General features: G+C 42.5%; 1 protein-coding gene across 2 annotated transcripts in view; it reads right to left on the bottom strand.

Annotated features, from left to right (window-relative positions):
- The window catches only part of WDR70 (WD repeat domain 70), a 263191-nt gene that overhangs the window by 38450 nt on the left and 198514 nt on the right, over positions 1-26227 (bottom strand). For both annotated transcript variants that reach the window (XM_038403369.2, XM_043515328.1), the window contains exons 12-13: positions 22507-22591; positions 20379-20517 (exon numbers count right to left, since the gene is read on the bottom strand). In XM_038403369.2, coding sequence (XP_038259297.1) covers positions 20379-20517; positions 22507-22591 — 224 coding nt within the window. The remainder of the gene's footprint in view (positions 1-20378; positions 20518-22506; positions 22592-26227) is intronic.

The raw sequence follows: 26227 nt of genomic DNA, 5'->3' as shown, positions 1-26227 counted from the left end.
GTTAGTTCCTTGATGGCACAAAGTCATTCATCCCTGACTCTCCACCCACCTGATTTACATGGCATATATATACACACGTGCAAAAGTTAAAAAATTTTTTTTAGGAGACTATAAAATCCCACTACATACCAATATATACCACAAGATTATTCATTACAAAACATGAGCAGGTGTGCACCAAACTGGATGCTCCTGGATGCTGCAATGGTTGAGGCTATTCTAACTTTTATAGAGCAGAATGATTCCTGGCTACCTCCAGACTGAAAAGGTAATGTAAAGACATCTTAGCACCCCTTACCGCCTGTACCGAACCAAGCTCAGAATTAGGGCTTATCACATTAAAAACTTTTTTTCTGATTTTCCCAAACTTCCAACTATCCTGGGATGAGATGTCGCTGTGAAATTTATTCTTTGGGAAACTGAGGGTGGACAGAAAGTCAAACTTCTAATGGGAAGCTAGCTTTAATTTTAACTTGTGGAATAGCTACTGCCACTGTAAAATAAAGTGCAAGGTTGTAAGTATTATCAGGGAGTAATAATTAAGGTCTGTATGCACAGAGGAGAGCAAAACTACAAAGAAATCATGGGCAGTTATGGGAGTAAGAGAAAAAGCAGATACAATGCCCTTTTCATCCCTCCCTTAGCCTCTTTCTTCCCACTGCAAAAGATCTGCATGGCTCATTAGTTGCATTAATTGGTATGCTCCCCCACAAGAACAGCTGAAGATCTGTATTAAATAATCATAGAAAGTTAATGCTGCTTGTGACAATATTAATTCCAACTGCACACTTTGTAATCTCCTTTTATTGGTGTCTCAGAGCACAGTGGTGAGCCAGCAGCCAATGGGTAGGTCTGCCATGCTACAATGGCTAGGAAGGGATGGTCTGCCCCATAACTGCTTCCACAGACCAGAGGAGGGAGAGAATACAGACTACATGGCTCAGAGAACAGCTATATTTTAATTAGCTTTCTTCCCTCCTTCATGACAAGGGCATATGGGCCTATGACAGTTACTATTCCAAATTATGTTGTATGCAAAACTGAAAAAGATCAAACATTCATTTAAAACTGATCCATTTAAAAATATTTGCAAAACTGAAAAACAAATGCCATAAATTTATTTACACAATTCATCTTAATTGCCCTTTGAAGTGGAAAAAGACATCCTCATGTACTGATATTATGCTGAAGCTCTCTCACTCCAGCCCAAAAGAGCCTGCTTACATAACAAAAACTATGCTAAAATTATACAAAGGGTCTGCCTTAAACCCAAAAAGCCAAAAAAAAAATGTATCAGAACTGAGGCTCCTCTGGATCTCATCCTAGAAAAGGAGCCAAGTGCAATAATAAATAAAGTGAGAAATTAAGTATCTAGAATGTAGTGTTCACACAATTATTAGAATTAGAATACTCAGGAGCATAAAGTAGTAAAGGAACCAGCACTAATGTTTTTGACTTTGTGAAATGTGACTTTGAAAATGTATGGAAATGCTCAAAGGAATTTGGACTGGAAATGAGTAAGAGAAAATTACAATTCTTTATATACTAATGAGAAATAGGCTAAAAAACAGTTGCAGAGAGCAATAATTGAGGGCAGGATTCCAATTTTTAAGACACATGGGTGTGCACTTTGTATCTTGGAAATTGCAAATATTTTGATACATGCATGTAGCATATTGTCAGATTAGAACTGAGCCACAAATTTAACTTTCATTAACTTCAATTAATGGTTTCCTTGCATTAGGACAGTAAGTACTTGACCTTAGTCAGAATCACATTGTATTTGACCAATAGGAAAAAACTTCTAATAATATTGGAGGAGAACTGCAAGACAGAGTATTTTCAAACACCTATCTTGTTAGGTACTGAAGCTACCTTTTCAGCACAGCATATATGGAAAATAGGCACACAACCCCTTCTTTTTGTTGTTACAGTGATGGAAGATTAATTCTTCACATACTCCGAAATATCTACTGACAGCAGCACTTATTTTGTTTTTGGGAGAGAGAGTAGGAAGAGGAGATCCATATTGCCTTAATTCTTGTGACATTACAAAATAAAAGGAGACAAGTTACTTCATTATACAGGAAACTGCATTACTACAGCTCAAGTTTTTTGCATTCTAATCAGGACATACCCTAATTATTTTTTAAATAGTTGCTCACCATCTATGAAAATTTCATTACTATTTCCAAAATCTGTATTTTGTATTCCACTTTCTAGTCAAAATGGTTGCATCACCTACTCTCAAACTTTCTGTTAATTCCAGATTGTTAGTTACTTCTACTTTCATGTTTAAATAGCAATTTGTCTAAACTGGAACACAATTTTTTGTATAGAGTCTTTCTCTGCCCTGAGACTAATGGGTTGTAACTCACTCCCTGTCCTATATAGGTAAAAGGATTGCACTGCGGCTGAAATGTTGGCACAGAAATCACCACCCCCTAACTATAAAAATAGATACTGATCTACTTTCCGCTTAGGAGACACAAATCCCTTTAGTAGAACGGGACTCAAAAACCACAAGGAACTATCAACTTGGGCCATTGGTAAATTTCTGTCAATCAGGCCTTGATTCATTATACTAGAGAATAAAAAGCCCTTTATTCCTTTCTTCAGCCTCATAAAGAGAAAGCACATGCCTTCAGAATGTTCTTGAACTCCTTAGTTCTGTGAAAACAATATCATAAAGTCCCTACCACATTTAATGAGTGCAACTGCTTTACTTTTGGAGATTTGGAATTAGGGCAAAAAGAGGAAAACTTTTTTTGCAGGATTATTGTGTCAAACAGAAATGGGAGACACAACAACTGAGGAATGTCTGTGTGAGCTGGTCAAGACAAGACTTATTTTTCTACAGCTGAGACAGTGATTATTGCCAACAGAGGGAGAATCTAATCTAGAACATCTAAAGAAGACTATTCTTTGGCTGACCATCCGTTTTAGCTGTGCACAAGTTGGAGGCTTTATATGAGTAACAGTCACAAGATAAAACCCGCACCATTTCCTAGTAATGGGGCAGTGTGTGTACAAAGGGCCCAATTTTGCAGATGCTGGAACAGAGTTGGATTATAACATAGTGCACAAGCCCCTTAGTCTATGTGTGGGTGGGGGAACTAAGGGTTCTGAACAGGAAGTACAGATGCCTGCGGTGAGGGGATGTCCTGCCAGTATCCTGAAATGCAGGCATATGTACCATGCATATTTACAAATGCTTAATACTAATTTAGCAAGGTTATTTTTGAATAAGCTTTACTCCTTAGAAGTCCCAGTCTCTTCATGGTGGCATGACGATCAGGAATAGGAGCAGCAGAATTTAGTCTTAGAAAGTATCTTAGGGCTTGTACACACTACCACTTAATTGGTGTAACTTACGTCACTCAGGGGTCTGAATAAGCCACCCCCCGAGTGATGTTACACCAACCTAAGTGCTGGTGTGGACAGCGCTATGTCAGCAGGAAAGCTTTTCCCGCTGACATAGCTACCACCTCTCATGGATGAGAGAGCGCTCTCCCATCGGCATACAGTGTCTTCATCAGATGCACTATGCACAGATGCACTATGGTGTATGTGCAGATGCGCCACTATAGCGCTTCTAGTGCAGACTAGCCCTTAAAAAACATGTAGGTGCATGAAAACTAAATTAATGTGTTGGAACAATGGAGGCTAACACACTGCTGCCCATTAGTAAAACCAAAAAGTTTCATTCCAGCAGCTTTGAAGCAATAATGCACTTTCCCATGAAAACTTAAAAGAAGAGGTGAAAAAAGGTTTGCTTGGTATGATGGAAAGGAATGTCAGACACTACTTTGGTCAGACATTCCCATTCAATTTAGTCCCATTACCCACCAGGTTCATTTACAGGCCAAATGCACTGGCTATTTATCAAGAAGGTTTAAGATTAAGTTTACTGCCCATTAGCATTTTTGAATTATCTATATTGTTGGAACACCATAAAAACATGGAAGCAATATAAAACAGCTATAAAAACTGTATTATCTGCATAAATTTAAACTTTCTACACAGTAGTGTTCTTTGTTATTTTTTCCTTCCCAATAAGTATACTGTACCACCAGAGCTGGTTTATAATTACCCTTAATAAGTCCTATTATTTTAACTTCATTGTTGAAATAAAGGGCTAACGATGCAATTTTTCCTCAACATTTTGGATTAAATCCTGCTTCAAGTCACTGAGACAACTTGCATGAGCCCGGTGAACAGATTAAGTCCTTCATCACCAACTGATATACATTTGTGTACTCACAAAAAGAAAAGGAGTACTTGTGGCACCTTAGAGACTAACAAATTTATTAGAGCATAAGCTTTCGTGAGCTACAGCTCACGACTAACACGGCTGCTACTCTGAAATTTGTGTACTCACACACTCTTTTAATGCACGCACACACAGTTTGTAAATCCAACTACATATGCACAAATACACAAAATATACACACTGTAAATTACATTTAAACTAGGGCTGTTAATTAATCGCAGTTAACTCGTGCGATTAAAAACTCAAAAAATGAATCGCAGTTTTAATTGCACTGTTAAACATTAGAATACCAATTGAAATTTATAAAATATTTTTGGATGTTTTTCTACATTTTCAAATATATTGATTTAAATTACAACACAGAATACAAAGTAGACAGTGATCACTTTACATTATTTTTATTATAAATATTTGGACTGTAAAAATTATAAACAAAAGAAATAGTATATTCACCTTGTGCAAGTACCTTAATGCAATCTCTTTATCGTGAAAGTGAGACTTACAAATGTAGATATTTTTTGTTACATAACTGCACTCAAAAACAAAACGATGTAAAACTTTAGCACCTACAAGTCCACTCAGTCCTACTTCTTATTCAGCCAATCACTAAGACAAACAAGTTTGTTTACATTTATGGAGATAATGCTGCCCGCTTCTTATTTACAATGTCACCTGAAAGTGAGAACAGGCATTTGCATGGCACTTTTGTAGCCTGAATTGCAAGGTATTTATGTGCCAGATATGATAAACATTCATATGCCCCTTCATGCTTCGGCCACCATTCCAGAGGACATGCTTTCATGCTGCTGATGCTTGTTTAAAAAAAAAAATGTGTTAATTAAATTTTGACAGAACTCCTTGGGGGAGAGCAGTATGTCTCCTGCTCTGTTTTACCCACATTCTGCTATGTTTTTCATATTATAGCAGTCTTGGATGATGATCCAGCACATGTTCGTTTTAAGAACACTTTCACGCAGATTTGACAAAACACAAAGAAGGTACCAATGTAAAATTTCTAAAGATAGCTACAGAACTTGACCCAAGGTTTAAGAATCTGTCCCTTCCAAAATCTGAGGAGGACGAGGTATGGAGCATGCTTTCAGAAGTCTTAAAAGAGCAACACTCTGATGTGGAAACTAGAGAATCCAAACCACCAAAAAAGAAAATCAACCTTCTGCTGGTGGCATCTGACCCAGATGATGAAAGTGAACATGCATCGGTCTGCACTGCTTTGGATTGTTATCGAGCAGAACCTGTCATCAGCACGGACGCATGTCCTCTGGAATGGTGGTTGAAGATGAAATGACATATGAATCTTTAGCACATCTGGTAGGTAATTATCTTACAATGCTGGCTACAACAGTGCCATGCAAACACCTGTTCTCACTTTCAGGTAACACTGTAAACAATAAACAGGCAGCATTATCTCCCGCAAATGTAAACAAACTTGTTTGTCTAAGCAACTGGCTGAACAAGAAGTAGGATTGAGTGGACTTGTAGGCTCTGAAGTTTTACATTGTTTTATTTTTGAATGCAATTATATTTTGAACATAATTCTACATTTGTAAGTTAACTTTCATGATAAAGAGATTGCATTACAGTACTTGTATGAAGTGAATTGAAAAAACACAATTTCTTTTGTTTTTTACAGCACAAATATTTTTAATAAAAATAAATATTAAGTGAGCATTGTACACTTTGTATTCGGAGTTGTAATGGAAATCAATTTGAAAATGTATAAAACATCCAAAGATATTTTTTAAAATGGTATTCTATTATTGTTTAACAATGCAATTAATTGTGCAATTAATCATGCAATTAATCGTGATTAATTTTTTTTAATCACTTGACAGCCCTAGTTTAAAACACTATATCTATATCTATGTATATAGATATATATAGGAACAGAGCAAGTAGCTCTCTCCAGTAAGACAAACTGACGTTTTAGTAAAAAAAAAAAAAACAGTAAAAACGGTTACTAACCATTCTGTAACTGTTGTTTTTGAAGATGTGGTGCACGTGTCAATTTTACTATAGGTGTTTGCGCAGTCCAACACATAGTTGTCAGAGATTTTTTTCCTTACAGCATGAGTGTCCTCTGCTGTTTCATATGTGCAGGCATAAAGGGCCAAGCTGTCCCAGACTCTCCTCAGTTCCTTCCTACCAGACAGACTTTGATAGAGGGAAAGGAGGGTGGTCTATGGAATGGACATGTGCAACACATCTTGAAGAACAGGAGTTATGAAAAGGTTAGTAACCGTTTTTTCTTCTTCAAGTGATTGCGCATGTCCATTCTACTGTAGATTACTTACAAGCAGTTCCAACTGGAGGTGGGTTTTGAGTCTATTTGAACGGAGAACCATGTGTCCAAATTTAGCGTCACCAGCATTCCAGAGGGCTGGGACTTCGGTTTCAGATCAGTTACAGATGACAGCACTGTGGAGCCGAAGATGGCAGCAGAGGCGGAGTACCCCGTGATCGCATAGTGTTCTGCAAAAGTGTGGCCTGACACCCCCGTCACTGCTCTAAAGATGTCTGTGATAGGAACATTCTTGAAGGAGGAGACAGATGAGGAGACCGATCTTGTAGAGTGTGTATGAATTGAGTCTGGAGGGGTCATGCTGTGAATTTGGTAGAACTGTCTAATGCAATTCGACGCACACTTGGAGAGTCTCTGGGCTGATATTGGTGAGCCCTTGGATCCTTCTGCAATGGAAGGGAAAAGTCTGGGGGAATTCCTGAAGGCCTTTGTCCTATCAAGGTAGAAGGCCAGGGCTCCCCTGACATCTAGGTTATGAAGTATAGTCCCTGTTGTCTTGGTGAGGGGTTTTGGGTAGAAGACTGGAAGGTGAATCAATTGATTCATGTGAAACAGGGAGGTTACCTTAGGGATGAATTTTGGATGTGGCCTGGCTGTAACTTTGTCCGGAGAGAATACTGTGTAAGGGAGATGCACCATCAGAGCTGTTATCTCTCCTATTCTTTTGGCTGAGGTAATCGCCATCAAGAAGGCTGTTTTCATTGATAGGTTCGTTAGTGAACAGGTGGTCATGGGTTCAAAGAGAGGCCTAGTCAGCCCTTTCAGCATCAGTTTTAGGTCCCACATGGGGATAGGAAGTTGAGGTTGAGGGAAGAGGTTTATTATACCCTTGAAGAATCTTTTAGTGGTTGAGTGTGACAGCACCGAGTAGCCTTCTACAGGTTGATGAAAGGCTGTTATAGCTGCTAGATGAACCCTAAGAGAGCTTAGGGATAATCCTGACTTTTTAAGAGTCAGAGCATAGTCTAGGATGCGTGAAAGAGTCAGAGATATTGGGGAGATTTGTTGAGACATGCACCAAATCTGAAAGCTGGACCATTTCTGCAGCTAAGTATATCATGTGGAGGACTTTCTACTGTGTAACAGAATCTCTTGCGCTTCCCTTGAGCCGGAGCTTTTTAGGTGTTGGTGTAGTAGTTCCAATGTTGGAATGATCGTTGATAAGGTGACCATCTTGAACTTCTGAGTTTTGACAAACTTGTTGAGAGCTCCGAGGTCCAGTATGGGTCTCCCTCTTTCTTTTGGGTATTAGGCAGTAACGAGAGTAGAATCCCTTGCCTCGTAGATGTTGAGGTTCTGGTTCTATGGCTCCTACCTGGAGGAGGCAATCTATTTCCTGCTGTAGTAAACTCTAGTGAGAAGGGTCCCTGAAGAGGGATGGGGAAGGGTGTTGTGGAGGGGGTAGGGAGGTGAAATGGATGGGGTACCCAGATTGGGCAATCTTTTAGACCCATTGACTGAAATTATGCATTCACAGGCACTGCAGAACACAGCCAAAATCGGTGGCCAAATGGGTGTACAACCATGGTCGATTTGTGTCAGTTATAGGGAGTGGTCTTGTGGTGCCTTGACTTGCCAGGCAAAAGTGATGCTTAGATACAGGGGTTTGGGCGAAGGCTACAGACCAGATGGTTTGTGTTTTGGGAATTTTCCTTTCTTCCTTTGCGTTTCATAATGGAGCTGAGGTTGGTATTGAGCCGCACATGGCCTATGCTGGGATTGGGAACTAAATCAACTCTTATGCCCTAGTGTATAGATTTCCAGCAACCAGAGGGTAGCCATGGAATCCCTCAGGGTATGAAGGGAGGCATTGGTCTTTTCAGGAAAGAGCTCGTGCCCTCAAAGGGAAGATCTTCCACCACAGATTGCACCTCTTTCAGGAATCCGGACAAGTGGAGCCACAATGCCCGTTGCATCATCAATACCATGGAGATTGACCCAGCTGCCATGTCGGCGGCATCTACGGCAGCCTGTAGTGATGTTTTTACCACTAATTGCCCTTCCTGAATGATGGCCTTGAAGGATTCCCAATGTACCTCTGGCAGTTTATCAATAAAAAAATTAAGTTTGTTGTAATATGTGTAGTCGTATTTGGCCGTGAGCGCCTGATAGATGGCAATATGGAACTATAAAGTGGACAGGGAATATGCTTTCCTATGAAAGAGATCAAAGCACTTCCAATCCCTGTCGTAGGACACAGCCCTGGAGTGGTGTTGTCGGCCATGGGAATTGACAGCGTCCATCACGATGGAATTGGATGGCAAGTGTGAACAATGGAACTCTGATTCCTTTGCAGGAACATAATATTTTTTGTCTCCATGCTTACAAGTTCAAGCTACTGATGTTGGGCTTTGCCACACTGTTTTATCCAGGTCTAAAATGAATTCATTAATTATGAGGACAACCCTTCAGGACTATGAAGAATGGAAGATACCAAGGAGCTGTTGGTTGGTGTCCTTGGCCTCTTCTACAGGTATGTGGAGGGTGTTTGCCAGCCTCTTCGCCAGCTCCTGGAAAAGACAGAAGTCATCTGCCAGAGCTGGTGGGAGAGGCATGATAGCTTTGTCTGTAGGGGAGGAGGATACGGTATTTGGTGTTATGTCCTCCTCAGTACCGGCTTCCTGTTCCTCCATCTCCTAAGGCAGTTCTGAGGTCCTAGATACTGCTGCTGAGGTAGTATGCCTGGAGAGTTCTCGGGCAAGACTTGAAGCTTGTGATGCAGGCTCTCGGTGTGCTGCCCAGTGATCCCATTATGGCCACTGTGGTGACATAGGGTGCAGGTGCCCAGGGGTGGCTGTACCAAGATGGTGGTGGTGGAGGAGCCATCTGTGGGTACATTCTTGGACCAGAAGTTGAAGGTTGTGGGCAAAACTCACATCTGCTGGGAGATTGAGGTCAGAGAGCTACCTCCATGAAGGTACCTCCTTCTTCTGGCAGAGCTCTCTATCCTTGCGGGATCTCAGCCGGAGCTGCTGGCAGAGGGTATACTTTTGTTGTATGTGGCCCTCATCAAGGCAGAGGATGCACTGAGAGTGCATCCGGGATCGCCTCATTGTAGGTGTGGACATACCCTGCTAAGGGGAAGGGTCCCCAACAGGGAAAAAGACTAAAAGAAGAAAAAAAAATTTAAAGGTAGAAAGAACAGAAACATAGCAATCAGAACTACAACTAGAACTATACTGGGGAATACTGCAAATGCAAACAGGAGAACAATAGCCTTAACGGACTGCTAATGGTGCCATCTCTAGCTAGGGGTGGTTGACAAGGAACTGAGAAGGGTTAGCACCCATGCACTGCACTTGTGGCACAGCAAGAAGAGAGACAGCATATGTTTGGGCCTGATGGACAATGCTACAAAGTTTTCCAATCAGCAGCGCAGGGGCACAGACATATCTATAATGGAGTACTCATGGGGACAATACTCAAGGAAGAACACGTGTTGACAGAACCATGCCAGGGTGATCAATACAAGTCAGGCTTTGACCTAGCATTGCACTTTGGCCAGAAGAGAGATGGGGGAAAAGTGTACAGGAGACCCTCTGACAATCGCAGTAGAAAAGCATCTGTCAATGAACCAGGGCTGCGTCCTGCTCTGGAGCAGAATGTCAAATCCAGAATTGCTCCAATGTATTCCATTTTCTGTAATGGAGACAGGATTGACATGTCTGAGTTGATCAGCAGGCTGAGTGCATCGAAGGTGGTTTGGATTATGCTTATACTGGACACCATCTACTACCTGGATTGACCTCTTATCAGCCATTTGTACAAGTAAGGAAAAACATGGACCCCTGACATCTGAAGGAAAGCCGATACTACTGCCATCCACTTTGTAAAAACATGGGGCAGTCGAGAGACCAAAGGGGAGCACTGTGCACTGATGATGGCAACCGCTGACAGTGAATCTCAGAAATTTTCTGTGGCATGGATGAATTGTCACATGAAAGTAGGCATCCTTTAAATTGAGAGCAGCATAACAGTCCCCGAGCTCTACAGAGGGATTATGGAAGCTAGAGTGAACATCTGGAATTTTGATTTTTTAAGAACTTGTTTATCTGCCTTAGACCACCTTTTGGCTTTGGAATCAGGACGTATTGGGAGGAAAACCCCTTTTCTCTGAAAATGGGAAGGACATCCTCTACACCAGTGGCGGGCAAACTTTTTGGCCTGAGGGCCACATTGGGTTTCCAAAATTGTATGGAGGACCAGTTAGGGGAGGCTGTGTCTCCCCGAACAGCCAGGCATGGCCCTGCCCCCGCCTCCTATCTAACCCCCCGTTTCGCACCCCCTGACAGCTCCCCCGGGACTCCTGCCCCATCCAACCCCCCATCCCCTGACAGCCCCCCGGGACTCCTACCACATCCACCACCCCTGGACTCCCCACCCATGACTGCCCCCTGCTAGTCCATCCGACCCCCCCGTCATTACTGACTTGCCCCCCCAGGACCCCTTCCCCATCCAACCCCCTGTTCCCCACCCTCTGACCACCCCGACCCCATCCACACCCCCGCTCCCTAACCCCCCCCACACACACTCCCCCGCTCCCTGACCCCTTACAGCACTGCTTGGAGCACAGGTGGCTGGTGGCACTACAGCTGCGCTGCCCAGAGCACCGGGTCATGCCACGGCTCTGCAACTATGCTGCCCGGCCCAGAGCATTGTGCTGGTGGCGCCGTGCGCTGAGGCTGCAGGGGAAGTGGAACAGCAGGGGAGGGGCCAGGGACTAGCCTCCCAAGCCAGAAGCTCAGGGGCCAGGCAGGATGGACCCGTGGGCCATAGTTTGCCCACCTCTGCTCTATAGCTTTTACAAGAAGTGATTGTATTTCTTGCAGTAACACTGTTTTGTGAGAGGGTGGTCCCTGAAGACGGATGGGGAAGCAGGATGGGGGTACAAATAAATTAGAGCATACTTCCCACTCCCACTCTGCTTAGAACCCATCGATCTGTTGCGATGTGAGTCCAAACGTGACAGAAGTGGGGAAGGTGGTTTTCAAAAACTGGAAAAGAAAAAAGATGGCACTTTTAGAACTGCTAGACTGCTCTCAACCTGTCCATCAAAATGAGTTCCTGGAAGATGCCACCTGCCTTGATGAGCTTGTGGCTGCTGAAGAAGGCAGCAGCTATCTTTTGTAACCTCTGGTCCTTTTCCTTGGCAGGTCTTGGACTAGAGGGGCAAACCCCTGAAAACGCTGGGACTGATGAGGATGGAATGCCTTCCACTTGACTGCTAGGCTGTTAATGTCCAGGGATTTCAGGGTTGCTCTAGTGACTTAGAGACCATGCAGAGTCTTGTCAATCTTTCAAAAGGCAAATCCTAGATTGTCAACTGCATCTCTGCAGGGAAGAGCTTAACCAGGATGAGTGCCTCATCATGATTGCAGAGGCCATGCTGTCAACTGCAAAATCTGCTGTACTGAGACCCACCTGCAGAGCTGGTCTGGTGACCAACTTACCCTCCTCTATCAAAGACTAGAACTCCTGTTTCACCTCATCTGGGAGCTTGTCTTGAGACTCAAACTGCATCCCACAGGGTGAAATTGTACCACCACAGCTATCTTGCTGGCTTGCAACATGAAGCTGTGAACCACCTGTCGAATAAAGCTTCCTCCCAAGTTAAGTCCAATTTCTTGTCCTCTTTTTGCGGGGTTCACAACTGGTGTCCTGTCTCTATTTTTCATTGGCTGCTGTCACTACAAGGGAGCCTGGAGGGGGATAATTCTACAGGTGCTTGGACTCCTGTGAGAAGACATAGTACCTCCTGTTCACTCTTTTTGTAGTAGGAGACAGGGAAGCTGGGCTCTGCCAGAGGATCTAAGATAGCCTCATTTATAAGGGAACACTATTCTGATTGGAAATGCAGATGTCAAAATGTCCACCAGCTTGTTTGATTTTTTTCCTGGATCTCCTCCAGTGGATGTCTAGGGCCATACCCATCCCCCTGAATAATTTCTGATGGGTCTTAAAATCATCAGGAAGCGGAGAAATAGGCTCCACCACAATTACCTTATCAGGAGTTGAGGAAGAGGATGCCAACAGTACAGGGAGATGGTCCAGTTCCTGCTCCTTTTGCAGCTGGTCATGCAAGAGATCCCAAATATGTTCTGTGCCAGGCTTGCTACCAATGTTAGGGTGCTTGTGCTGCCTATGCTTTTGACAAGCAGTAGATGGAGCTTGCTGAGATGGCTGCGGGGATGTTCCTGAATGACAGGGGGAGCCCCATGGGCTCCAGAAGGGTACTGATATAGCCCAAGGATTCCTTCTATAAGCTCCTTGTTGTAACTGAGGCTGAAACAAGGCAGGCAGGTAACAGACTAGTGATAAGTTTCAGTGATAGATTTATCTCGTTAGACTGACCTAACACTTGGTAAAGCAACCCACAGCCTTTCATGTATTTATACCTGCTCCTGTATCTTTTACTTCATACATCTGATGAAGTGGGTTCTAGTCCAAGAAAGCTTATGCCCAAATAAATTTGTTAGTCTCTAGGTGCCAGAAGGACTTCTCTTTTTTTAGACTAGTGATAGTGGAACTGGCTAGGCTGGGACACATAGGATTCCATTTCAGAGTTTGATGAAGCAGCTGCCTCCTTTTGTGACTACAGTGGTGCCACATCCATTGGTACTGGTGAAGAAAGGGGAGTCAGGGATGTCATCTGTGGCTTTGCCCTAGACAGTTCTGCTTTAACCAGTATCCTAACGGCTGAATTGATGGAACTGCCTAGTGCAGAGGTGAAGGCACTTAAGATGGTACCTTGGAAACCCATGACAGGTGAGTCTCTTGAACTCTCTTGCAACCTCAATTGTCTCAGAAATAGACCACACTAGGAAGACACTCTGTGGTTCCATGCTGTGAGGAGATGCTGATGAAGGTGATTCAGGAACCAGTCTCAACATGCCTTTACTGAGCTCCAGAGTCAATGAACTCCACTGTTTGGAGGTGTGCTCTAGGGAGTGTCTTCTCCTTGAATGCATCCCTAAGTCTTTAGAAGAGCTTGACCTCTTTTGACAGTCCCAGCACCCCATCCAATTTCCATGCTTCTTCCTCAGTACTGGTGATGCCGATCTGCCTCTCTGCACCAGTAGTGCTGGAAGTGCGCTACTGGTCAATGCCGAGGCGCTTTGTACCTGGAGTGAGGCAGACAGATCTGATGAAAGACATAGCACCTATTTGAGAAGCAGATACTTTAGTCTGGTTGTACTATCCTTTTTAGGATGGAGGCTTAAAGTCCTTACACTTGTTACTCACAGCTGGAATGAGGGTCACTATTAGGCATTGCCTTATCACAAGAGTGCCAGGGCTTGAAACCTGGAGAGTGCAGCGTATCTTTGGTACCGAGGCCAGTACCCAGACCGGGAGCTGGAACCACACAAAACAACAATTAAAAAAAAATTATTTACAAACTAACTATACAAAGGCCACTAGCCACAGGATTTGCCTAAAGACTTCCAGAAGCAAAGAGAGGGAGCTCCAAAAACCATCATAGGTGGAAGGAACTGAGGGAAGTCGGGGTGGCTCAGCCATTTAAGCCTGAGCATGGTGCATGAGGCAGGAGAGAGCACTTGTGTGGCCTTCATGGATACTGCTAAGGGAAAACTCTCTGACAACTGTGCCTGTGGAGCACACAAACACCTAAAGTGGAACTGATGTGAAATCGCTCAAAAAAGAACATATTCATCTTCAATTACAATAAGTATTCTATTTACATTTTTAAGAGACTGTAGAGGAAAAAAAAATATGAAATCTTTCAGTAGAAAGCAAGTAAATAATTTGTACCAAACTGCTGAAAGAATCTTTCTGTAAACCACATATAAGATATTAATCTCTCTCTTTATAAGCCTGTGATCTTTCCAACAAGCAGCATGTACAACTTGTAAGCTGCAGAAACTCTGTATGCCTTTAAAATCCATTCATTCTTCAACATTCCTCAATTTGTTTACACTTCATCTTACATTGCAATTTGAGAAAAACAAGAAAAAGAAATACTAATGAAAAAGCTGAATTGTGCAAGCAACTGAAAGGCACTGAGAAAACAGATTACATTTATTTTAAAACGGCCTTTCAGAGTACTGGTAATTCCTCCTTCCCCCCCCCCTTTTTTTTTTTTTTTTTAAGATGAATGCTAATATGTTTAACTGTGTTTTTCTTAGATGTGCAGTGTTGAAGTTGGATTCTGGACAGACCAATTTCAGAGGCATTATTAGTGCTGGCCCATAGAAAATTATGTCATGAGATCAGCTTTAGTAAATCTTAATTCTTCAAGACTAAGCTTGATAAGTTTATAGAGGAGATGGTATGATGGGATAACCTAATTTTGGCAATTAATTGATCTTTGACTATTAGCAGTAACTATGCCCAATGGCCTGTGATGGAATGTTAGATGGGGTGGCTACTACAGAGAATTCTTTCCTGGGTGTCTGGCTGGTGAGTCTTGACCACATGCTCAGGGTTTAGCCGATCACCATATTTGGGGTTGGGAAGGAATTTTCCTCCAGGGCAGATTGGCAAGGCCCTGCGGGTTTTTTCGCCTTCCTCTCCAGCGTTGGGCACAGGTCATCTGCTGGAGAATTCTCTGCACCTTGAAGTCTTTAAACCGTGATTTCAGGACTTCAATAGCTCAGACATAGGTTAGGGGTTTGTTACAGGAGTGGATGGGTGGGTGAGATTCTGTGGCTTGCATTGTGCAGGAGGTCAGACTAGACGATCATAATGGTCCCTTCTGACCTTAAAGTCTATGATAATATTTAGTAATTCTAGTGTTGTTCCATTTGTTTATCCATTGATTATACTCAAACCAAGAGAACATCAATCTTAAATTTTAAAGCTACAAATTAGGAAAAAGTAAAAGTACTAAACGTTTATAGATAAAAAGTCATTTACTACAGTTTTTAAAAAGGACTATTTAGATACTCTTGGGTTTCAGCCCCCAAGAATGAGACAGGCTGGAATCCTCTCCACAATTCTCAGATATTTGGCCCTTTGAGGCAACAGTAGTCACTCCTCCCAATTCCAGAACTGTCAGTGGCCCAATACCCAGTCTAGAACATCCTGTTTCAGTGCCTAGACAAGTAAAAAGTAGATAGCTCCTCAACTGCAAGCATTTGGGAATTTCCAATAATTCTAAAGAACTGTTATGCTAGGTGTGACAAAGTTCCTCCTCTACCTTGAAGGGTCTTGCGCTTATTGGCAGATTTGCTCTCCTCGGAGATTCACGGCAGCCCTCAGTTTGGCCGTTTTCGTGAACCCACAGTCCATAGATTCATAGATACCTAGGTCAGAAGGGACCATTCTGATCATCTAGTCTGACCCCCTGCACAGCGCAGACCACAGAATCTCACCCACCCTCTCCTACGAAAAACCTCACCTATGTCTGAGCTATTGAAGTCCTCAAATCATGGTTTAAAGACTTCAAGGAGCAGAGAAGCCTCCCTCAAGTCACCCATGCTACAGAGGAAGGCGAAAAACCTCCAGGGCCTCTCCAATCTGCCCTGGAGGAAAATTCCTTCCGACCCCAAATATGGCAATCAGCTAAACCCTGAGCATATGGGCAAGATTCACCAGCCAGATACTAAAGAAAATTCTTTCCTGGGTAACTCAGAACCCATCCATCTAATATCCCATCTCAGGGATTGGCCTATTTACCCTGATATTTAAAGATCAATTACTTACCAAAATCCCATTATCCCATCATACCATCTCCTCCATAAACTTATCAAGAAGAATCTTAAAACCAGATAGATCTTTTGCCCCCACTGCTTCCCTTGGAAGGTTATTCCAAAACTTCACTCCTCTGATGGTTAAAAACCTTCATCTGATTTCAAGTCTAAACTTCCTGGTGGCCAGTTTATACCCATTTGTTCTTGTGTCCACATTGGTGCTGAGCTTAAATAATTCCTCTCGCTCTCCTGTATTTATCCCTCTGATATATTTATAGAGAGCAATCATATCTCCCCTCAACCTTCCTTTAGTTAGGCTAAACAAGCCAAGCTCCTTAAGTCTCCTTTCATAAGACAAGTTTTCCATTCCTCGGATCATCCTAGTAGCCCTTCTCTGTACCTGCTCCAGTTTGAATTCATCCTTTTTAAACACGGGAGACCAGAACCGCACACAGTATTCTAGGTGAGGTCTCACCAGTGACTTGTATAATGGTACTAAAACCTCCTTATCCCTACTGGAATGCCTCTCCTGATGCATCCCAAAACCGCATTAGCTTTTTCACAGCCATATCACATTGGCAGCTCATAGTCATCCTATGATCAACCAATACTCCAAGGTCCTTCTCCTCTTTCGTTACTCCTCTTTCGTTATTGATGTGTCCCCAACTTATAACTAAAATTCTTGTTATTAATCCCTAAATGCATAACCTTACACTTCTCACGATTAAATTTCATCCTATTACTATTACTCCAGTTTACAAGGTCATCCAGATCTTCCTGTATAATATCCCGATCCTTCTCTGAATTGGCAATACCTCCCAGCTTTGTATCATCTGCAAACTTTATTAGCACACTCCTACTTTTTGTGCCAAGGTCAGTAATAAAAAGATTAAATAAGATTGGTCCCAAAACCGATCCCTGAGGAACTCCACTGGTAACCTCCCTCCAGCCTGACAGTTCGCCTTTCAGTAGGACCCGTTGCAGTCTCCCCTTTAACCAATTCCTTATCCACCTTTTGATGTTCATATTGATCCCTATCTTCTCCAATTTAACTAATAATTCCCCATGTGGCACGGTATCAAATGCCTTACTGAAATCTAGGTAAATTAGATCCACTGCGTTTCCTTTATCTAAAAAATCTTGTTACTTTTTCAAAAAGGAGATTAGGTTGGTTTGGCACGATCTACCTTTTGTAAATCCATGTTGTATTTTGTCCCATTTACCATTGACTTCAATGTCCTTAATAATTTCTCCTTCAAAATTTTTTCCAGGACCTTGCATATTACAGATGTCAAACTAACTGGCCTGTAGTTACCCGGATCACTTTTTTTTCCTTTCTTAAAAATAGGAACTATATTAGCAATTCTCCAATCATTTGGTACTAATCCTGAGTTTACAGATTCATTAAAAATTCTTGCTAATGGGCTTGCAATTTCAGGTGCCAATTCCTTTAATATCTTGGATGAAGATTATCTAGGCCCCCCGATTTAGTCCCATTAAGCTGTTTCAGTTTTGCTTCTACCTCAGATATGGTAATATCTACCTCCATATCCTCATTCCCATTTGTCATGCTACCATTATCCCTAACATCCTCTTAGCCTTATTAAAGACTGAGGCAAAGTATTTGTTTAGATATTGGGCCATGCCTAGATTATCTTTAACCTCCACTCCATCCTCAGTGTTTAGCAGCCCCACTTCTTCTTTCTTAGTTTTCTTCTTATTTATATGGCTATAGAACCTCAGTTTGGCCGTTTTCGTGAACCCACAGTCCAGGTCAACTCCTCCTGTGTCTGACCAGGAGTTGGGAGGTTTGGGGGAACCTGGGCCCACCCTCTACTCCCGGTTTCAGCCCAGGGCCCTGTGGAATGCAGCTGTCTAGAGTGCCTCCTGGAACAGCTGTGCAACACCTACAACTCCCTGGGCTACTTCCCCATGACCTCCTCTCAACACCTTCTTTATCCTCACTATAGGACCTTCCTCCTGGTGTCTGATAATGCTTGTACTCCTCAGTCCTCCAACAGTACGCGTTCTCAGTCTCAGCTCCTAGTGCCTCTTGCTCCCCGCTCCTCACACACACCACAAACTGAAGTGAGCTCCTTTTTAAACCCAGGTGCCCTGATTAGCCTGCCTTAATTGATTCTAGCAGCTTCTTGATTGGCTGCAGGTGTCCTAATCAGCCTGTCTGTCTTAATTGTTTCCAGAAAGTTCCTGATTGTTCTGGAACCTTCCCTGTTGCCTTACCCAGGGAAAAGGGATCTACTCTACCTGGAGCTAATATATCTGCCTCTATCTCTCATGTAGCCATCTGGGCCGACCCTGTCACATAGGGCAAGACTGTCAGGAAAAAAGTCAGTCATTGAAAATGTTATTTCCCTTCCCAACTCAGAGAACTTGGGTGTGTGAGTAGAAATACAGTCAAATGACATTTTCAGAGAAACAGATTAACAGGTAAGAAACTACTCTTCTATAAAAGACACCATGCTGACTGGATTCCCACTCTTGTAGAACAAAAAGGTCAAATGGAGTCTCTACAAACTTCTTCTGACTGCTATTGTAAAATGAGCTCTCTCCACCTGCCAGTAGGAGATTCAGCCATCAGGACTAGTTCCAGACTCTCACTCCTGTGGACTTCAAATTCAGTTTTGCTGGAGTTTTAGTGTCATTTTCTTCATTTGCCCTATGCCCCAGAGGGGCTACTCACAGCACCTGTCTCCCATGTTTTAACTTACATAGTTGAAGATGCCTTTGATTTGTCATGATGTTCTATAGAGGGCACTGACGTACTGATATTTGAGGCTGTATTACTGGTGCCACAAAAAGGCCAAAAATCTTTGAAAGCTAGAATGAATTCTGGTCTCACAGCAGGTATGTGAGACCAAAGTGTAGGAATCCCATCAATGTTTTCTTTAGAGAAATTCTTTAATACTAAAGAAAAACTGCAATGTGGTATAACAGCTATATATAAATATGAGTTAAAATTAAAAAGTTTTCCCCCTCAAAACCTCAGTCTTCTTTCTACTTCACCCTTTATTCTCTGTGTTTTTGATTTCCAAGTCTTCCAACACAGAAATATTTGCTATATCAAATTCAGCCTCAAGCAGATTTCACTGCAGGATCAAGTAGGATCAGAAAATGGGATCTAATGAAGAAAATTCTTGTACAGATATCAGTCTCAGTGTAAATGGACTCCAGCCGGAGTCTTGTTGGGCTGTGCCAGTGAAGACTGATATGTCTCAACAGGTGGGTCAACAGGAGGTGCCTGTCAAAGAAAGGGGAATCAATGAATTGGCTTAGTAGGCCCTGTGGGGCATATAATTGGCCACTTGATATTCTGTCTTATCAACCACAGTGGATGCTTCATATTTGGTGTGCAGACATCCACAACTCTTTTCCACTCCCTGACTACTAAAATCTACATTCTTGCCTGTGTACACCACTCTGGCAATTTGTTTTACATGACAGAGTCTTCACTTTTGTATTAGGAAATAGCTGGTTGTTCAAGTCATACACATAAGCCTTCTTGTATTATCAGTTCAAGTATTTTAGGACTGCATATTACTGCTGACAAAGGGTATTCCTTGTCCAAAGGTTTCAGATAGATGACTTATATTTTGACACAAGAATGTGAGGAGTTCTGCAGTTACCCGGGCTATACCCATAGCACTGACACCTCAAACTACTGGGAACAAATATGGGTTTTCCCCCAAAGAGAGCTGAATCTTTTAACATGAGAACTGGTGGATTCAACAGCACAGGCACATTTGTCAGAATTTTTGGACTTATACATGGTTTCACAACTGGATAGTTGTGAAGTCCCCGGGGAAGCACATTTAGTATAAGGGTGGCTATCAAAGTAGGGACCTTCCTTCTGCTTTCAGGACATCTCGTCCCAGGGTTTAATAGAATAAATAAAGGGGTGGCATTTTTCCAGAGAATTCTACACTGTCTTCATTCAGGCATGCTCTCAAAATGAGATTTTAAAGTTAATGAAGATTATATGTACGTTAATGGGAATTATATGCACATAAAAGGAGAAGTGACACCTTAATTTTCGTGTGTGAAATGCAAAAAAAAAAAATCACTTGATTTAATTTATATTTTGAATTCTACCTTAGAAGAAAAATAAAATACATACAGCATCTGTGACTTCTATTTCATACACCTTCTGGAATGACTCCCGTTCAAAGAAAATAAGCTTCCCATTGCCACCTCCTTTCTTAACAGAGGTGCCCGTGACAATTAACTTATCATCTGGGCTGAAACAGCAATCTGTCCTGTAGATAAAATAATTGTCATCATAATGGCACACTTGTAATATGTTTTGGGAACATCATTACAAATACAGGGTTTTTTTTTTTTATCTGTTACAGTTAATACAAAAGGTTTTTAAAACCTACTGTCAATGGTTTAACTATGTCTGACAACTAAAATCACACGTCCAAATAAAGCTGTGCAAAAATATCCAAATCTGGCAAAACTAACAAAAATACCTCTTTTTCTTATCAAAATTTCAGCACTGGAAACAAACAAAAAATGAGCAGTTTCCAAATCAGTAAACAAGTAAGCAAGTCATGAAATCTATTTTCACCAGTGAAATATCTGTCAAATTAATTTTAAACTGCAACTGTAAATCCGAGGAACTAGAATCCAGCTCTGTAGAGCATGGGGCACCTGATATTCTCTCACTGCCACCAGGAGGCCATGCAGAGGCAAAACCAGGAAAGCACTGTGGAGAGTAGGTGCCACAAGAAATGCCACCCAAGAGACCCAGAGTGATAGTCCCCTGCAGCCCTCTGACTGGGCAAGTGCCCTACTTAACCCCAAGGGTTGCCCCAGGAAGTTGTCTGGGCACCCACACAGACTTTGGCTCACTGCAGTGCCAGACTTTGCCTTGTCTCCTGATCTCCGGTCTCTGACTCCAGCTTGACTTCAACCCTGATTCTTGCCTCTCAATTCTAGCCTGGTACTCCCTCTGATCTTCAGTTTGACTCTGATCCTGCCTTTTGATTCTAACGTGGTACTACTTCTGATCTCCAGTGTCCAACCCTGGCCTGACTCTGACTCTTATTTATGGGACCTTGGCTTGCCAATTCCTCCAACTTCTGTCTGGTGACTCCCGTCCCTGAAGACCTCCACACAGTTATAGCCCCTAGACCGGGGCTATACACCCTGGTCACATACAACAATTGAAAATAGATGGTCAAAACTATTTTACAACATACTCCTTCCTTTCTCTCAATGCTAGAAATGCAGAAAGAGTTCCAAGTCCAAGACTGAGTGTCTCTGCCTTATTTCTGAGATATCATTTGAAAACTATAAATCTTCAGTGAGAGTTGTAACTGGCTGTGCCTAAAACTAGGTGTTCAGTACAAATCAAAATAAAAAAATAAATACAATACCTGCCCTCCAAGAGCTCCAGCACAATAATTTCAACATATAGATCCTACATATAATGCCCCGTTATCTACTTTCTAACTCTCCTGCACTACACCTGCTAATTATTAAATATTATTAATGTTTATTATGGATAGTGCTTTGGGACCAACCAAGAGTGGGACCCCATTGTGCTGGCACATACAAACACAGAGTAGCAGATGGTCCCTGCTCTGGAGAGTTTATAATTTAAATAGACAACACAGACACAGGGTGGGAAGGGGACAGCACACTCAAGCAGAGTGAACTATGTGATCACAGCAATCATGTTAGCTGAACAATTATTGTCATTTTTGGGGGGTGGGCTTATTTAGGAGGCAATAAACTACATGAAAAGAAAAGTGAAGGGAGATGGGAATATGAAAGGAAGGTAAGATGACAGGGAAGGGGAGTGGAAAGTGAGAGGGGCAAGTGTAGAGTGAAGCTGAGCTGAAGTGACTGAGGGAGGTGGAGCAAGAGGGTTGGTGCAAACAGCCAACCTGCACAGGTCAGAGGAAGTCCAGTTAAAACTGTAGAAACTTGTCTGAATATCCGAAGGTCCCTGCTTTGCCTTCTTTCTGCAGCTGCTCTACTGACTGGAGTGTCTGGCTGGTTCCTCTGCAGTTTTTCCCAAAGGTCAGATGGTGGGAGGATGGGGAGAAGGCAGCACCAACTGGCTTCTAGTGCCTCCTGACTGCTTGAAGGTGCTGGTGTCTCCTCTGAACAATTAGGGTCCACCGATGGCCCCAGCTGACCCCCATTTTTACCCACACCTCCCACTACAGCTGCCCCTGCTTTGGCTGTTTCTGCAGCTGCTTCTACAGGCTGGAGTAAATGAATAAAGTACTTACATTGGGAAGAAGCTGGACAGACCTTCAACTGAGTTAAGAGGTTTTTTAAATTGTCTGATATCCCATATTTTTAATGTATCATCTCCTATGAAATAAACAACAAATGACAAAAGTTAGCCTATAAGAGTCAAGAATTACATATTTGTAGGAACATAATTTTTGTCCAGGGACCCAAAAGCTAAATAAATCAATAACAGAAAAATATCAGCATGTTTAAGGGCGTGGGAGTGCTACATGAAAAGAATGAGTTGTTTGTGCCTATAGTAATGGTTTAAAGTTTAATAATGAGAAATACCACCTGTAGTGTTCCTTACTGTATGCTTCAATGAGACTGTCATGGACTTTTCCTCAGTGACAAAATCCTGCTAACATCTACTTTATGACTTTTAGCTGTTTCTAGCAGAATAAAAAACTCCTTAAACACTAATCCTTCCTGTGCTTGTGGGGTTTTGGGGCTGTAAGCGTTTTGTTTTTTTTGTTTTGGGGGGGAGTGGGGAGTTGTCAATTTAATTTTCATTCACTTTTCACAACCTAACTCACAAAGGTTAAATGGAAGGAACAGTTCAAAAGTTACATAAGATATATGGAGCCAGATTTCAACTCATCCTACATGGGTGCAAAGGAGGAGGAGAGAGCATAAGGAGCTCTCCCCTTTTCCTTACAAGACACACAGCAGCCAAGTGTGGAGTGCAGGCATTAGCTACTTCAAAGGGCGCAAGGAAGAGTAGACAAAAAGTAGTCCCAAAGCCCAGCCTACTTTCTGCACCAGCCAGCTGACCAGTTACAGACGGTGCACACATTTCACCCATTACAAATGTACCAATATTGCTGCATGTGTTCTCCCACTCAGGGGTGTGGGGAGCAGGGGCACGTTCTCCTCCCCAATCAGCAGTGGCACAGAACTCCTCCGGGGCGAGGCCAGGGAGAGCGAGCTCCTCCGGCCCTGGGGTTGCAGGAGGTATCCATTTCCTCTAGATGCAGAAGAGAGAGCGAGCTCCACCGGCGCCGGAGCCATGGGGGATCGGGTTGGGGGAGAGAGCCAGAACCACTGGCCCCAGGGGAGAACCAGGTCCTCCGGCTGTGTGGAGCAGGAGGAAGAAGGCAGTTCCTCTGGCCGCAGAGGGCACAGGAAGTGCCCCTTCAAAAATGGCTCTATTCCTGTGTATGCTCCTGTTTCTACTGAAATTCTGAGTGAATCAGCCAGAATTCCTTGTGGGAGACACACTGCAGGACAGCCCCTCCAATATAATTGTGACTGTAAAAGCCAGAACTACTTCACAATAAGTCATTTATAGCTGTTGTCATGTGTCTTTGATAAATGTGGTATGAATCAGCAAGTCAATCAAAGTTATGCTATTTATTCCCTTTTGGTAGTTATGTCATATTAACTAAGTGTTAAAAAAGGGTAGTTACCTGTAATTCTTGTATGTAGAGAGATGTGCATATTTATGGATTATCACTCTGGGGTACATATTTCCAGCATCAGAGGAGGCAGAAATTCTCATAGTTCTAGAGTTTTGAGTCTCTGAGGCACCAAAAGGGTCCTGCATACTACAGAACCCTCACTAAGGCAACTAGTTGACCTCCTTGCATTCCAGGTCAGTTCCTTACAAAAGGTGAGAAGAAGAACTTGCATATAAAAGTCATTTTTAGAAGTACAAGGTTAAATCTAGATAAGAAGTTACAGAATTCCCTTGAACTCTGATGGGAGGGGTTGGGTGAGTGGTAATGCACAGAAATGCACACAACCAGAGCACAAGAATTAGAGGGAAGTCATTTTCTTTTCTCCAAAGATATTCATCACTGTGGATTCCTGCTCATGGAGACTAAAAAGCTTAAAGAGGATAACTAAAATAAAATAGAATGGAAAAATGGGTAACAGACAATAACAAAAGAAAATCTCAAGATAAGTGGCATATTTTTGAATGAAAGCAGCAGTGTGTGTATGTGTGTGTAAACAAATATGAAGGACTAAGATACCTCTTCAACATGAAAGCTTGTTGAAAAGTGGCAAATTTAAATAAAATATTTTGACCAGAGTAATAAATCTATGTTGGTTGGGAAGGCAGGGGAAGGGAAAAGAGAATAAGGGTTTTGAATTCCCTAACTTCGGAATATCTGTTTATTTTAGGGTTTCTACTAGTGCCCATCCCAGTACTACCAAAGTGTTGTTTCTGTAACATGAAAAACAATAATTATTGTCTAGATGCTAAAACTAAAGCACCAGGCTTTGTTAATGTGTGCAAAGAATGCCATTTGTCTGCTTTGCAAATTTCTTGGCTAGGGACAGATCTGAGGCTAGCATCCAAGGCTGCTCTGTCCCTAATGGAATGAGCCTTGACATGATCTTTAAGTTGCAGACCTGCCAAGCTGTATCATGGAGAAATGCAATCAGACAGTTATTTAGACATATCTCTCTTGCTAACAGCAAAAACCTACTGTACTGGTTGTGAAAAGAAGAGGCTAGAAAGACTTTTGCAGGGCTTTGGTCAGTTCCAGATAAAAGTCCAAGGTCATTTTCACATTCAGTTCTGGAAAAAGGTCTTGTTGGGATGGGCATTGGAGAATGGTGTGAAATGCACCCTCAGCAAGTTTGCAGATGACTCTGAACTGGGAAGAGAGGTAGATACGCTAGAGGGTAGGGATAGGATACAGAGGGACCTAGACAAATTAGAGGATTGGGCCAAAAGAAATCTGAGGAGGTTCAACAAGGACAAGTGAAGAGTCCTGCACTTAGGACAGAAGAATCCCATGCACACACTAGGGACCGAATGGCTACGCAGCAGTTCTGCAGAAAAGGACCGAGGGGTTACAGTGGACGAGAAGCTGCATATGAGTCAACAGTGTGCCCTTGTTGCCAAGAAGGCCAATGGCATTTTGGGATGTATAAGTAGGGGCATTGCCAGCAGATTGAGGGACATGATCGTTCCCCTCTATTTGACATTGGTGAGGCCTCATCTGGAGTACTGTGTCCAGTTTTGGGCCCCACACTACAAGAAGGATGTGGAAAAATTGAAAACGTCCAGCGGAGGGCAACAAAAATGATTAGGGGACTGGAACACATGACTTATGAGGAGAGGCTGAGGGAACTGGGATTGTTTAGTCTGCAGAAGAGAAGAATGAGGAGGGATTTGATAGCTGCTTTCAACTACCTGAAAGGGGGTTCCAAAGAGGATGGATCTAGACTGTTCTCAGTGGTAGCAGATGACAGAACGAGGAGTAATGGTCTCAAGTTGCAGTGGAGGTGGTTTAGGTTGGATATAGGAAAAACTTTTTCACTCGGAGGGTGGGAAACACTGGAATGCGTTACCTAGGGAGGTGGTGGAATCTCCTTCCTTAGAATTTTTAAGGTCAGGCTTGACACAGCCCTGGCTGGGATGATTTAGTTGGGGATTGGTTCTGCTTTGAGCAGGGGTTGGACTAGATGACCTCTTGAGGTCCCTTCCAATCCTGATATTCTATGAAACTATGATTCTATGTGGAAGAAATGTTGTTAGAATGACTTGGTCATTAAGATAGAACACTTTAGAATAAATTTAGGATGCATCCATAGAACTACCTTATCAATGAAAATTTAATATGAATGTAGATCAGACACTGGTGCTCCAAACTCACACTTGGAGGTGAAATCACTGCCAACTGGAAAATTACTAAATTATTATCCCACAACACCAGGGTTTATTTAATAATGATTTCTAAATGTATCAATTCCTACTGGGGC

The sequence above is a fragment of the Dermochelys coriacea genome, chromosome 5 (genome assembly GCF_009764565.3).
Source record: "Dermochelys coriacea isolate rDerCor1 chromosome 5, rDerCor1.pri.v4, whole genome shotgun sequence".
Classification (NCBI taxonomy): domain Eukaryota; kingdom Metazoa; phylum Chordata; order Testudines; family Dermochelyidae; genus Dermochelys; species Dermochelys coriacea.
The sequence above is the reverse complement of the archived record's forward strand: the minus strand, read 5'-3'. Positions and strand labels throughout refer to the sequence as shown.